Source organism: Globicephala melas, chromosome 2, assembly GCF_963455315.2.
Source record: "Globicephala melas chromosome 2, mGloMel1.2, whole genome shotgun sequence".
Taxonomy (NCBI): domain Eukaryota; kingdom Metazoa; phylum Chordata; class Mammalia; order Artiodactyla; family Delphinidae; genus Globicephala; species Globicephala melas.
Window position 1 is genome coordinate 70,248,335 of NC_083315.2, and position 12,208 is coordinate 70,260,542.

The following is a 12,208-nucleotide window of genomic DNA, read 5'->3' on the forward strand; positions in this document are numbered from 1 at the left end:
AACAGTATGTTTTACTACATTAATATTATTAGTGTTCTTATTGAAATTTTAAGATGAAGTCAATCTAATTTAGATTATATAATTTGAGGCTAATTCCTTTAACTTTCACTGATTTCCCCTCTAAATGATCAAATAATATTTGTTTTATGCTTAAGTTAGCCTGTATTCATATGCCATAAATATAAAGGGAAAATGATCTGACAGACACTTGCTATCAAGTATACTGTGATATTTTCTTAATCTCAAATAGGCCAAAAACAGTTTTAGAGAAACATACTAGAGCCACATATTTTAGAGGGAAGTGGCATGGATGGGGCTTCCTTAAATTTCTTTTGTACTCCTGTTCAAAAGAGACAATCAACACTGTTGTATAGGTGGAGAACAAACTAAAAGCATCTACAGAGTGTTTTCATATCCATTTTACAGGATAATTTGCTTCTACAGCAGCACCATCCAGTAGAACTTTCTGCAACAGTGGAAATGTTCTGCACCTGTGCTGACCACTACAGTAGCCCCTGGCCCCAGGGGGCTCCCGAGCACTCTAAATATGGCTAGTATAACTGAGCAATGGAATTTGAAATTTCACTTTGATTGATTTAAATAGGTACATGTGACTTCATGGTTGCATATTGGACAGTATAGTTTTAGACCAACAGAATCTTCTGTTTTGTAAGAAAAGTTTACATTATATGTAAATTAATCATTATGACAATACTACCTAAAACTTTTTGACAGTACTCCCTAAAACTTTTAGTGAACATGTAATTCAGGGTAGAAACTTTATTTGCCTTCACTATAGAGGTACTTAATGACAGAACACATACTAATCCTCTTTCTTTTTTCTATCCTAGTTTCTTCTTTCTATGACTAAAAAGAACGATTAGTCATTTTAGTGGTTGGTCAAGGACAGGTCTTCTGCCTTGACTAAAGTAGTTAATACTCATCAAGGAAAAAATCTGTTCAGAAATCTCTGGAGGTAAATGTGAATTTGTATCTTGCAATTAAAAGCAAGGCCTCAGGCTTAGCCAACAGTTACGTCATCAAGAGAGCTCTCAAATTATTAGTCATACAAAAGAGTGAATGACACCATAATTTATAAAACTTTCCTGAGGTTCTTTCTTCCTCTGGTTACTAGTGGAATATCCATAGAATAAATTCTATTTCATTAGATCAGAAAAAGTTTTGTTACAAACTTTCAATTTTAACCTAGTTTTAAAAAGAGGAGAAAGGTGAGAAATGTGTTTCACCTGGCAGGTCAGCATCTCTGGCAGGCATTCTTGCTAAACAGAATTTTTTTGTACAAGAAGAGATATTTGGTATTTCAAGGGGGAAAAAATCTAGAACATCAAAGTATCTTTACCTCGTAATGAACAAACTGGTCCATTTTCTTGATTCTTAGAGCGTTTATTTCTGAACTGACTTGGAATATCTAATGAAAGGTCTTAAAAGGAAACAGGAAAACAACTGTTAAAGGCATATAACCACACTCAAAAAATAATTTCAAAAATTGATGTATTTTTAAGGATTTATCTCTTTACTGTCTTAGTTTTCAAAGGAAACATTACAGTTATTATTTTAATACAATATCATATCTCCATATGCCAAATATGTCTTACCTAGGAATGGATCAAACTTTCTAGATTCTGTCCCACATATGAGGCAGTTAACCTCATTTTGGAGAATGCCTCCGAATATAGCCGTGACAACTGTAGATGCTCCATTTCTAGAGAAAATCACACAGGCAAACATCTCAGTAAAAAACTAAAATACATACGTGGAGGTGGCTCTGGTGTGTGTGTGTGTGTGTATATATATGTATATATGTATCATTTATTAATTTAAATTATAACACAAAAATTTTGAAGCTATATATAGATGTATACCAAATAAAAGGTTTAAGCCACTGTCCTTCCCCCAGCTCCTCTCCCAAACCCACTACTTTGTACAAAAGTTCCTAACAAACAAACACTGAACATTTGCCATTACTAACAGATCACGTACGTGCCTGTCTGTACTCAGGGCAACAGGACCCCTTTCCCTCAGTTATACCCCTCAGAAGAGAGGGAACTGCCTTAGATTGGACCCTTTGCAAGACTTCTCATATTATGGGGAGCACTCTCAATTACTTTACTTTGAACAACAACCTTGATCAAAGATAGTTTCGGGTTTTTTTAGATGGTCATATTTGGGGAAAATGAGGTAAACAAATTTAATACATACTTAGTAATCACTGGTGGAGATACGACTTCACCTGAAGTGTTGGATATTACTATCAACAAGCCTTTTAAAAAGCTCGCTTAAAACAATATAATAATTCCCTTGTGGAGATAAAAAAATATGTACAGCACTTTAAGAACAATAAGAAACCAACTGTCCTCATATTACTTAACCTCTCTGTGCCTCAGCTTCATCAAATGTGAAACAGGCATAACATCTATCTACCTCAGAGGCCTGGTGACAATGAAATGGGAATATACCTACAGTGCTTTTAGACAAGTGCTTACCAAAAAGAAAGACCTTAGAGTGTTGTAAGCATCTTTTATAACAATAATCAGGATCATACCTGCCTTCTGCTTTTCTTTCCTAAGTATCTTGGACATGTAACTCACAGGTGCACAGCCTGCCACGGTATGGACAGAGAATGCACAAGAACAGCTGAGAAAGTGCACCAGTGACAGCATGATTAGCAAGCACTTATATTATTTGGCACTTACATGTCAGGATCCATTCTAGGTACTTTCCATGTAAATCAATTAATCCTCACAGCAACTCTGAGGTAGATAAGATCATCCCCATTTTGCAGACCAGGAAGCTGAGGTTCATAGGTTAAATAACTTGGCCCAAGTTCACACAGCTGGCCTGACCTGAGCACCTGCTGTGGACACTATGCTCCTTCTCTTAATTTAACTAATATATAATATTAATGGATAAATCAACTATACTTCAATAAAAAAATATTATTTTAAAAACCAAAATGGTGGGCTTCCCTAGTGGCGCAGTGGTTGGGAGTCCGCCTGCTGATGCAGGTTCATGCCCCGGTCCGGGAAGATCCCACATGCCGCGGAACGGCTGGGCCCGTGAGCCATGGCCGCTGAGCCTGCGCATCCGGAGCCTGTGCTCCACGACGGGAAAGGCCCGTGTACCGCAAAAAAAAACACCCCAAAATGGCTTTGGGTTTCACTGCAACAACAGGAACCCACGTAAAATTGTCAACAGAACAAATAAAGATGAATCAGAATAAAAACAAAAATATTAATGGATACTGAGGTTCATTTGTGTGCTGTCATTAACAGTACTACAGTGAACACAGATAATAACTTTTGTGCACTTATGCAGTTACTTGAGCCAGTATATTGCTCTTTTTCGCTAATAGCAATTTGAGGTGGTTTCTGTCACTTGCAGTCAATAGTACTCCTAATACACTGAACCGTACTTCAAATTGCTCCAAATTAGACCTACTGCAATGATGAGACAGACAAAACTTACCTGAGCAATTCTATTATTTTAAAAGTTTGCTTCCTTTTATACTGTAGCTTTTTTGTTTTTTTTAAGTTGTTCATAGGATACACATGGCTTTAGTAAAGTACAAAGGGAAGATACAATGGGAACTGTAGGATATAATGGCCATTTCAGGTTTTTAGATTTAATATCTGTATCACAAAGGATATACCACCCCCCAAAAAAATCTACTGAAAAATAAAGGGACTATGACTGACCCTTTTATACTGATGTTCACACACACTGCTGCCTTTAATTAAAATGGAAACTGCTTTATTAAAAAGCAGTACATTTAAACTCAATGTACTTCTTCCTTTATAATTTCTTCCTCTGAGAAAAAGATACTAATGAATTCTTGGCTATCTGATGTGTATGGCATTAAGCTTAGTCATTATACAATGACTTAAAACAAGATTCACGAATTATTTCAAAATCACTGTTCCATTTCTCATAACTACACAACGAGAGAGTTTAAATATTGGCTACTTGGACAGGCTATTATGCTGCAAAGTTCCTTTATACTGGCACTCATGATTTTCTATGTGTTAAAAAGAACACGTCCGCCATTTATTTCTACCATCCTCACCCCCACCTTCAGTAGGGTTCAGTGTGTTTATACGAATAAATACAAATACAGGAGACCTTTTTTTTTTTTTTTGTAGTTTCAGCAAATATGATCCTTACATCCTGAAATGCATCCTCCAGTGAATTTAAGGGAATATAAAGGAGCCTGAGTTTTGAATACTTAATAATTTTTTTATGTTCCTAACTCACTACTGGAACTTAAAATTACTATTATTTAAAATATCATGAAAGGGTATGGATTAATACTGAAAACTCATTAGTTACTAAAAGAACATCTTATATCACACAATGTGATTCCCTAAGGGTGCCCTGGGCATCAAATAAAATAATAAAGACATATATCCTCTCACTTCACACAGACTATCCTTCATAGAGCCCAGCTCAATATCCTTTGTGTATGAATATATCATCCTAAAATACAAAACAGAATTTTTCATTTAATACTATGTTTGATTGGGTGCTGGCAGCAAGAACATTTCTACCAGATCACAGGTCCTTCCCTTTCTGTACTGGATTCTAATTTGAACCATAGCTCCTAGGACCTAGGTTCAAACATTTAAAAAAGTATGGCAATTCATACTGATTGCCCATCTCTGATACAGTCAGATTGGCTGTGCGACTGCTCTGTCATTAAAAAGACCTTATCTTACACAAAATCCGATTTACGGACTGTCAGGCAATATACTACAGCAAACCCTATATATAACTTACTCTTTTCTTCTTTCTTTGGGGAGTTCGTCTTATAATCCCTTTCCTGCATAGGTCAATATGAAACTTTTCCCAAAATCTGAACAAAAGGAGACAACTAACCAAGATCCAAGCTGAAATCAAAGTCAATTTTCTCTCCCTCAGCAAAATAAACATTCTGCTCTCAATGTATATTTTGGGGTATCAGTACCTGGGAAAGCAACCCAAAAGGTTTGTTTTGTTCATACTGAGAGGCAAAAAAAAAAAAAAAAAAATCTGAAAAGTTACGAATGCCTCAATTTGATTAAAGAACAGACATATTTTTGGAAAATTTAAGTCCAAATGAGGCTTTAGAAAAATTCACATTCAAAATATTTTAAGCCTGTTATTAGTGAACAAATGCAATTATTTTAGTATATGAAAACTGTCTCCCATACATTATTCAATACAGTTGGAGGAAAATTTTTAAGTGTTAAATTGTACAAATGTTTTCTATTTTTTCAAGTTTAAAAATAATCTATAGCAAATAACGATTAGAACTACACCTGGATGCAAGTACAAGATGCCTTCGATCTGGAAGCAGGAGGCATGTGCTAGCTAGTCCCCTTGGTCAGAAAGTTCAAGTGCACAAAAGTTTCAGCAAAGGTCCAGAAAACTTCCCACCTTCCATTATAAATCTAATAAACAAGAACACCAGTAGCAATCTGAGGTCTTCCCAGAAAACAAAAGGAAACTAAATCTTACATGCAACATTTGTTACTTGCAGACAGAGTAGAATTCTCTTGCAGGATTGATGAGCGGGAAATACCGTTGAAACCGCCCTGGAGTTCCAAGTGCAGGTGGTCTAACAGGTAGCGCATGAACTCATGAGCGTCCTGCTGCTGATAGCCCCTTGAAGCAAACAGAAACAGTCACTGTGGGGCTCCGCCTGCCCAGCCAAACAGGCAGGAGGGCAAAGTGTTGAGAAGGGCCACAGCCCTGCGCTCAGAGCACAGGGAGGCGCCCTGATTCTTCCTCCTCACTTCCTCCTTGTTTTACATGTGAAAGCACCTTCCAGACAGAATTCCACTACTGAAAAACAAGTCTGAAAACACAGAGTCGTAGAGCTAACTGGACTTCTAGTGATCTCAACTGACCTCACTTAAGAGGAAAACTGAGGGGCAAAAAAGGGGTTGTGGGACCTGCCTGAAGTCCTGCAACAGGAGAGTAACATGTCTCCTGGATGGACTGTGAATCTTCCCATTTCCCACACTGCCTCTCTAGAAGATGCTCAAATGTTAAAATTTCACATCTTAACCTGCACCAGAAAACTAGGTCTAAACCACCATTATAAGAAATAAGGAATTTAAAACTAAATCTTTAGACTGAAAGATACTAATTTTTAAACACTGGCTGAAAGGAAGAAAAACTTTATCTAAAGAGTTAAAGATGTATAGCATTCTATACGTGCATCCTAATCTCTGATTCAAGAGATTTTTTAAATAAATAAAAACTTTAAAACGCATTGACTTATAATTATGCTCTAGCCTAAAACTTTAATATATACAGCAACATATTCTGAGGTTACTTCTTACACTATATTCAGTCAGGAAATTCTATGGAATTCTTCTAATACAGATCAATGACAAGTGAACAGTAATGAAATCTGACAGAAAATTAAGCTGGTATAGTTGGAAGGTAACAGAGGTTTATGTAGATGAATCCAGCAATGATATCTAAAGTACATTCATAAAATTATCGATAGGAAAGACTACTGCCTACATTTTTACAGGTATGGAAGGCTGAGCCTGCACGTCCAGAGCCTGTGCTCCACGGCAGGAGAGGCCACAACAGCGAGAGGCCCGCGTACCGCAAAAAAGAAAAAAGAAAGGACAGGAAAAGCTGGGCATGCTAGGAAGCCATAAGAAGTGTGGCAAGTAGGTATATGTCTGCTGGGAAGTTCAAACTCAGGAACAGTTTCCCTGCTAAGTGACTGGCTTTTGGTTTGGGTGGGAAAAGAGAAAGAATAGCTCTGATGATTTCTATGTCCAAAGCTGGTGATTACATTTAGGGTACTTTTTTTCCTGCATTTATTTATTTATTTAATAGAGGAAAGTTGTTCCTACTTCTACATGCATGATTGTATTTCAGGCTCCTCACTTTTTTCCCCCTTTGGCCATGCCGCGCAGCTTACGGGATCTCAGTTCCCCGACCAGGGATTGAACCCAGGCCACAGCAGTGAAAGCCCGGGATCCTAATCACTAGGCCACCGGGGAACTCCCCAGGCTCCTCTTATTTTATTCCAAGGTATCACACTCCCTAGATACTGTCACATGTTAATCAAGGAAAATGGGCTTTCTAAACTTTAAAAAATTTTACTTTGGGATTATAAATACAAACATAATTCAAGACCCCATTGCATTTCCACTTCGGCATGTTGTAAGAACTTTTACCCTGTACACGTAATAGGAGTAACAATTACGAGAAGAAAACCCTACCTCACACCTGGGCACTGTGCAGTGACCCTGCACTAAAACTTTATGCATGATATAATCTCAAGATCTAGAGCTAACCAAGAGAAAATTATTCTCTGATTACATGAAAGTGAGGAACAATCTGAATTACTACAGAACGAAGAGAAAGCCCTGCTAAGAACACACAGACATCCTATTCTGATCAGTCTCTAAGGAAATCTAAGAGTTCATATGTAATAGGAATCACTCCGGAAACGCCATCCGAATTTCTCAACCTGGTTACCTATTCCAAAAGTTCTTTCCCTTCATTGGTAGGAATAATAGAATGAGTAAAATTAAGCAGCTAAAAACTAAATCATGCTCACAGCTGGGCTAAAGAAACCAGAAAGAACAGAGATACGGGCAGATTTAGATGAAAAGTAGAATTCTATTAGATGAAGAGGGAACTGAGTCACCATGGGAACCAAGTAGAAGAGTATAAAGGTGGTTGGTGGGCCTCACTGGGGCACGTGGACAAATTACTGTTAACACGTCTATCGCTGACCAACACCACGAAGACCTGGGTTCTAATTCTGGTCCCAACACATACTAGATGTATAAAACTGAACAAACTACTCTCCTCTGTCTCAGTTCCGTCTTCTTTCAGATGGGGCTAACACTTCTTACCCTGATGGGAATTTTGTTGTGTTTCTTAATGAAGGTCAGATATAAAATACCTAAAGTGCTCGACACATAATAGGCATTCAACAAATGGAAGCAATTTTTATATAATAACCAAACACAAAGATTAAATCCCCATCAAGAGTCTAAGTAGGTGATTGTTAGAAATTTTATATCAAGTCCAGACGTGATTAGCAGTAACTTAATCATTTCTACCTTTCCTATTTAGAGTCAGGAAATTCTAAAATTCTTACAAAATGATTCTCTCCTTCTCAGGAGAGATTTAAATAACATGAAATATAAAAGAAATTTCCTTCAAAACAAAGACCAGGGTTAACAATAGTCAATTACGTCTGATCCTCAAGGCTAGACTCTTTGGCAAGGCAACAAACTATAGTCCTTTGAAGCTGTTACCCTTTGGACATTTTTCCATACTACCAATATATCTAAACCACTCTGAGACAGTAAAGCAAGATGTATTGCTGAGTTTTACCAGAGCGTGCTGGTTTTAAAAAAGAAAGAGAGGGCTGTACATAAGGTGCCAAAATCATGACTAGTAAGAACCATGACGTGCTTCGGAAAGATAAAATCAGCGGAAGGTGGTGAAGGCTGCTGTCAAGCACCCGTAGTGCTTCAGATCTGCTGTTACCTACGGGGAGGACTAGCTTAGGAGAAGAGGGAGATGTCTCTGACAGCAGGGCTGTTTCCCCGCTCAAGCGAGACCAGATAAAGAACACGGGAAACGCTGTGACTCTATAACCACATTAGGAGATGATGTGTTAATTGTGTTACCTTCTGGAAAGCGAATGAAGCCCAATGGACTTAACTACAGTCTTGTAAGGTCTTCAGAACCCAGACCAGAACAGTGAATACGATACCATGGTTTTCTACTGATTACATTTGGATTTTTTTTTTTTTAGCTGAAATAACAGGACGGTGTATGATGACAATTACTCTGTATAAGATTTTGAAAAAATCAAGGAAATTTTGTCCAGTATGTTTTCCTAGAGCACGTAAGTTATTTATAAGGGCTCTGTTTTTACAACAACAAAATGCCCTGCCTTTTGTTAAAGATTTTTCTAAGGTCTATTATTTAAACACATTTGTCTAGTAGGATATATCCAACTTCTGCTCTTCTCCTTAAAAAACAAAACACTGGTTTCATTATTGAGAATACCACCACTCTGTTGGAAATTGTTCCAGGAACAGTGTAAAGACTAATATTAATGTTTTAAATATCCTTCATTAAATAATACTTACCTAAAATTCGGCATAATCTTCCAAACAACATAAAATAAGGACTCTGGGCTAAATGCAGTCTGGCTACCTTGCCATAATGCACAGAGTGTCTTTCTAAACTCTTCCACCAAAGACCTAGAAAAGAGCAGGGGATGATGAGACGCTCAGCATTAGTGAGAGGCTGCTATTTCAATACATAATGCCAAACTGTCTAAAATCCACAAATAAAAAATGAAAACATAAAAAGAGTTTGGTCTCTTCTGAATTCAACCTGACAGCTAAGTACAGCATCTCAGAACCCATACAAATAGCAGTGATTACAGACAAAACTAGTTTTTTAACTATATGGTGAACTCTGAGTATGCCAAAGTACTGCCATACTTGTAAAATAAAGCAATGGATAAGTTACAAATCAAATTACCTAAGAATGAAATGTTTCCAAAAAACCCGTAAAACAAGTAACAGAATCTCTTTCTCCACCTCTTGCCTTTCTCCTTCCTGCCACTCTCTAGGAGCGCACTCCCCAGACCTCGATGCGTGACTGCTCCTCTCTGCCGCAGAGTCCATCTGGCCACAAAGCTTCAACACTCACCTCTATACCAATGACTCTCAAATCCAAATCTAAACTCCAGATTTTTCTCATGACCACTTTTATTCAGTTGTCTCCAGGTTCCAACAGGAATTTTCTACTGGCTGCCCTCTTGTCTCTTCTAACTCACTGTGTCCTAAACCTACTCTCCGTACTCTCCCTACGGCCCCTCAGTCTCCAATCGCCCCTTCTCTCACAGGAATACAACTTCCATTTTTTTCTTGGCACATGAGCTGCCTGGAATAAATAAAAATTTGAGTGTGCCCAACTTCTGACAAATTCCCTTAAAGAGAAAGAGTGGTCCTTCTTATTCACCCCTTCCTTCTGCCTTCCAGCTAGAATGAGGACGAAACGGTGGTACGCCAGCACCATTGTGGATGATGTGGGCTGGTGGGACAGAAAGCCAGAGGAGCCCAATGATTGTGTGAAACAAACCTAGATGGATAACCTCCAACTTTTATGTGAGAAGATAAACCACGGATGTTTAAGTCACCGTTAGTTTTGGTCTTCTATGCATGTAGGTAAGCTTATACACCTCCTCAACTTCAATGACTGTATGTGTCAATACAGCTACCATACTCATAGATACCTGGTTGATATCACAGAGAATCTCACTATCTTCTTTCTCAACCCGTTATCCAGTAGGTTCTTCAGATACAAATCATATTTTTTACTTCCTAGTACCTGAACCCTCATCCTATGTTTGAGGAACCCCACCTTAAGAGTCAAAGCCCGCCTCCTACTGTGGAAGCTGAAAAGGCCAGGTACTTGCTCTCTCAGCCCCCGCCCGCTCCCCCTTGAAGCCAGGACTCAGGTACACGGCCTGGGTATGCCTATTTGAAGCTGGAACAGTGCCAGACTGTTTCTGGTGGCAAAGAGCACAGTCAGGAGCGCAGGGGCAGAGCAGTAACAGCAGCATCGACCCAGCACCCAACTCCAGCAGTGCTGGCAATGGGAACTTTGGTGCAGCACGGACAGCGGTCCTGATGGGACACCCTTATGGATGCCTAGACTCCAGACCTGATTTCCCCTGCATCCAGTAATGGTAAGCTCACCAACAGACTTTCAGTAAATTCCTTTTCTGCCTAAAATGGCCAGCGGCAATTTCTATAATTCGTAACTAAACCCTAAATGACACTAATGCATCAAGTACTACTAATTCTTCCCTGAACTTTTGTGCACATGTATTTTTTCCTCTTCATTTCATGCCTATTCCCTCTAACCAATTACTATAAAGTGAAAAGCCTCCTTGAATGCAGGCACGTTCCAGCTCATCCTACATGCTGCTACCAAAGTAAACTCTTAAAACACCACTTCTAGTGATATCATTCCATCCCTGCTCCAACGCCTGGCTTCACTGCGTACTCCACACTACACACAATTCTAACACGGCCTATCCTATTCTCCCTCAGGCATCTAGGCAGAACACTGTCGGATTATAAGACGGCTTTTCAGAATGTGTGGGGATGGGGTGTGTGGGAGCAGGGATGGGCAGGCAGGGAAAACATTACATTAAAATACATACAGATGATAAATCGTAGCCCTATTTCAGTAATGTTAAGATACCCCTTACGGTCATGATAATATGATAAATCTTTCTGAACCCCAAAGAGAACGTGGCTGCACTGAATTTGAATATATATTGGTTTGGTTCTCAATAATCACTTGTCAACCTTCCATATCAGCTAAAAATTGACAGTACTGCTCTGTAATTAATTTGATAACTACAAATTAATGTAATTATCCAAGACAGGTTTACCTAACCCTATCAGACAAATCAATTCACAGAGACTAATGATATTCACACCGGTCTATACCTAGAACTGTGTTTTCTTCATAGATGTCAATTTTAGAATGCCCAAATCCACAGACTCAACAAGCGGAGTGCTACATTTGTCCTGCCTACTAGGTAAATAGAAATAAAAGAATTCTAACAATTATTAAGATTGATAGCTAGATACTTAAACACAATTGAGAGTTGTTTTGGTGCTTTTTTTTTTTTAATGCACGTGCCTATTAACTCTGTAGCTCAAAGCCAGAAAGGACATATTCTTAGACTCACACGTTGTTGTCCCCCTGGCTCCTGGTATGGTACGTTCGCCTTCCTGCTGTCTTCCCATTCCTTAACTCCACAGCAGGCAGCTCTTTGAAATAACAGCAAAACTGCTCAATGTTACTATTTTAAAAGGAAGGGGAAAAAAATTATTAGTTTTTAAATGTACTAAGAAGTAAAGAAAGCACTATGAGACCTATACAGTATATGGATTTTGAAAATGTGATATTTCAATTTCTCATTCAAATGATACTCAATGCAATCTCTTAACATTGCATTTCTTCATTAAGCTTCCTCATTTACTCCAAGAAAACAATATAAGGGGGACTTCCCTGGTGGCACAGTGAGTAAGACTGCACTCCCAATGCAGGGGGCCTGGGTTCAATCCCTGGTCAGGGAACTAGATCCCACATGCAAGCTGCAACTAAGAGTTTGCATGCCACA

General features: G+C 38.5%; 1 protein-coding gene and 1 long non-coding RNA gene across 8 annotated transcripts in view; one reads left to right on the forward strand and one right to left on the reverse strand.

Moving 5' to 3' along the window:
- The window catches only part of LOC132596843 (uncharacterized), a 60,962-nt gene that overhangs the window by 38,319 nt on the left and 10,435 nt on the right, over positions 1 to 12,208 (forward strand). For 2 of the 3 annotated variants that reach the window (XR_011377238.1, XR_011377240.1), the window contains exons 2-3: positions 10,051 to 10,232; positions 10,393 to 10,756. This is a non-coding gene — a long non-coding RNA (uncharacterized lncRNA). Of the gene's footprint in view, positions 1 to 10,046; positions 10,233 to 10,392; positions 10,757 to 12,208 lie in introns of all 3 variants that reach the window. The other variant, XR_011377239.1, reaches the window with a different exon arrangement.
- Positions 1 to 12,208, reverse strand: part of USP3 (ubiquitin specific peptidase 3) — a 214,254-nt gene that overhangs the window by 32,123 nt on the left and 169,923 nt on the right. For all 5 annotated transcript variants that reach the window (XM_030878932.3, XM_030878930.3, XM_060294159.1 and 2 more), the window contains 5 exons: positions 11,774 to 11,887; positions 9,144 to 9,257; positions 5,515 to 5,661; positions 1,617 to 1,723; positions 1,361 to 1,441 (listed from right to left, as the gene is read on the reverse strand). In XM_030878932.3, coding sequence (XP_030734792.1) covers positions 1,361 to 1,441; positions 1,617 to 1,723; positions 5,515 to 5,661; positions 9,144 to 9,257; positions 11,774 to 11,887 — 563 coding nt within the window. The remainder of the gene's footprint in view (positions 1 to 1,360; positions 1,442 to 1,616; positions 1,724 to 5,514; positions 5,662 to 9,143; positions 9,258 to 11,773; positions 11,888 to 12,208) is intronic.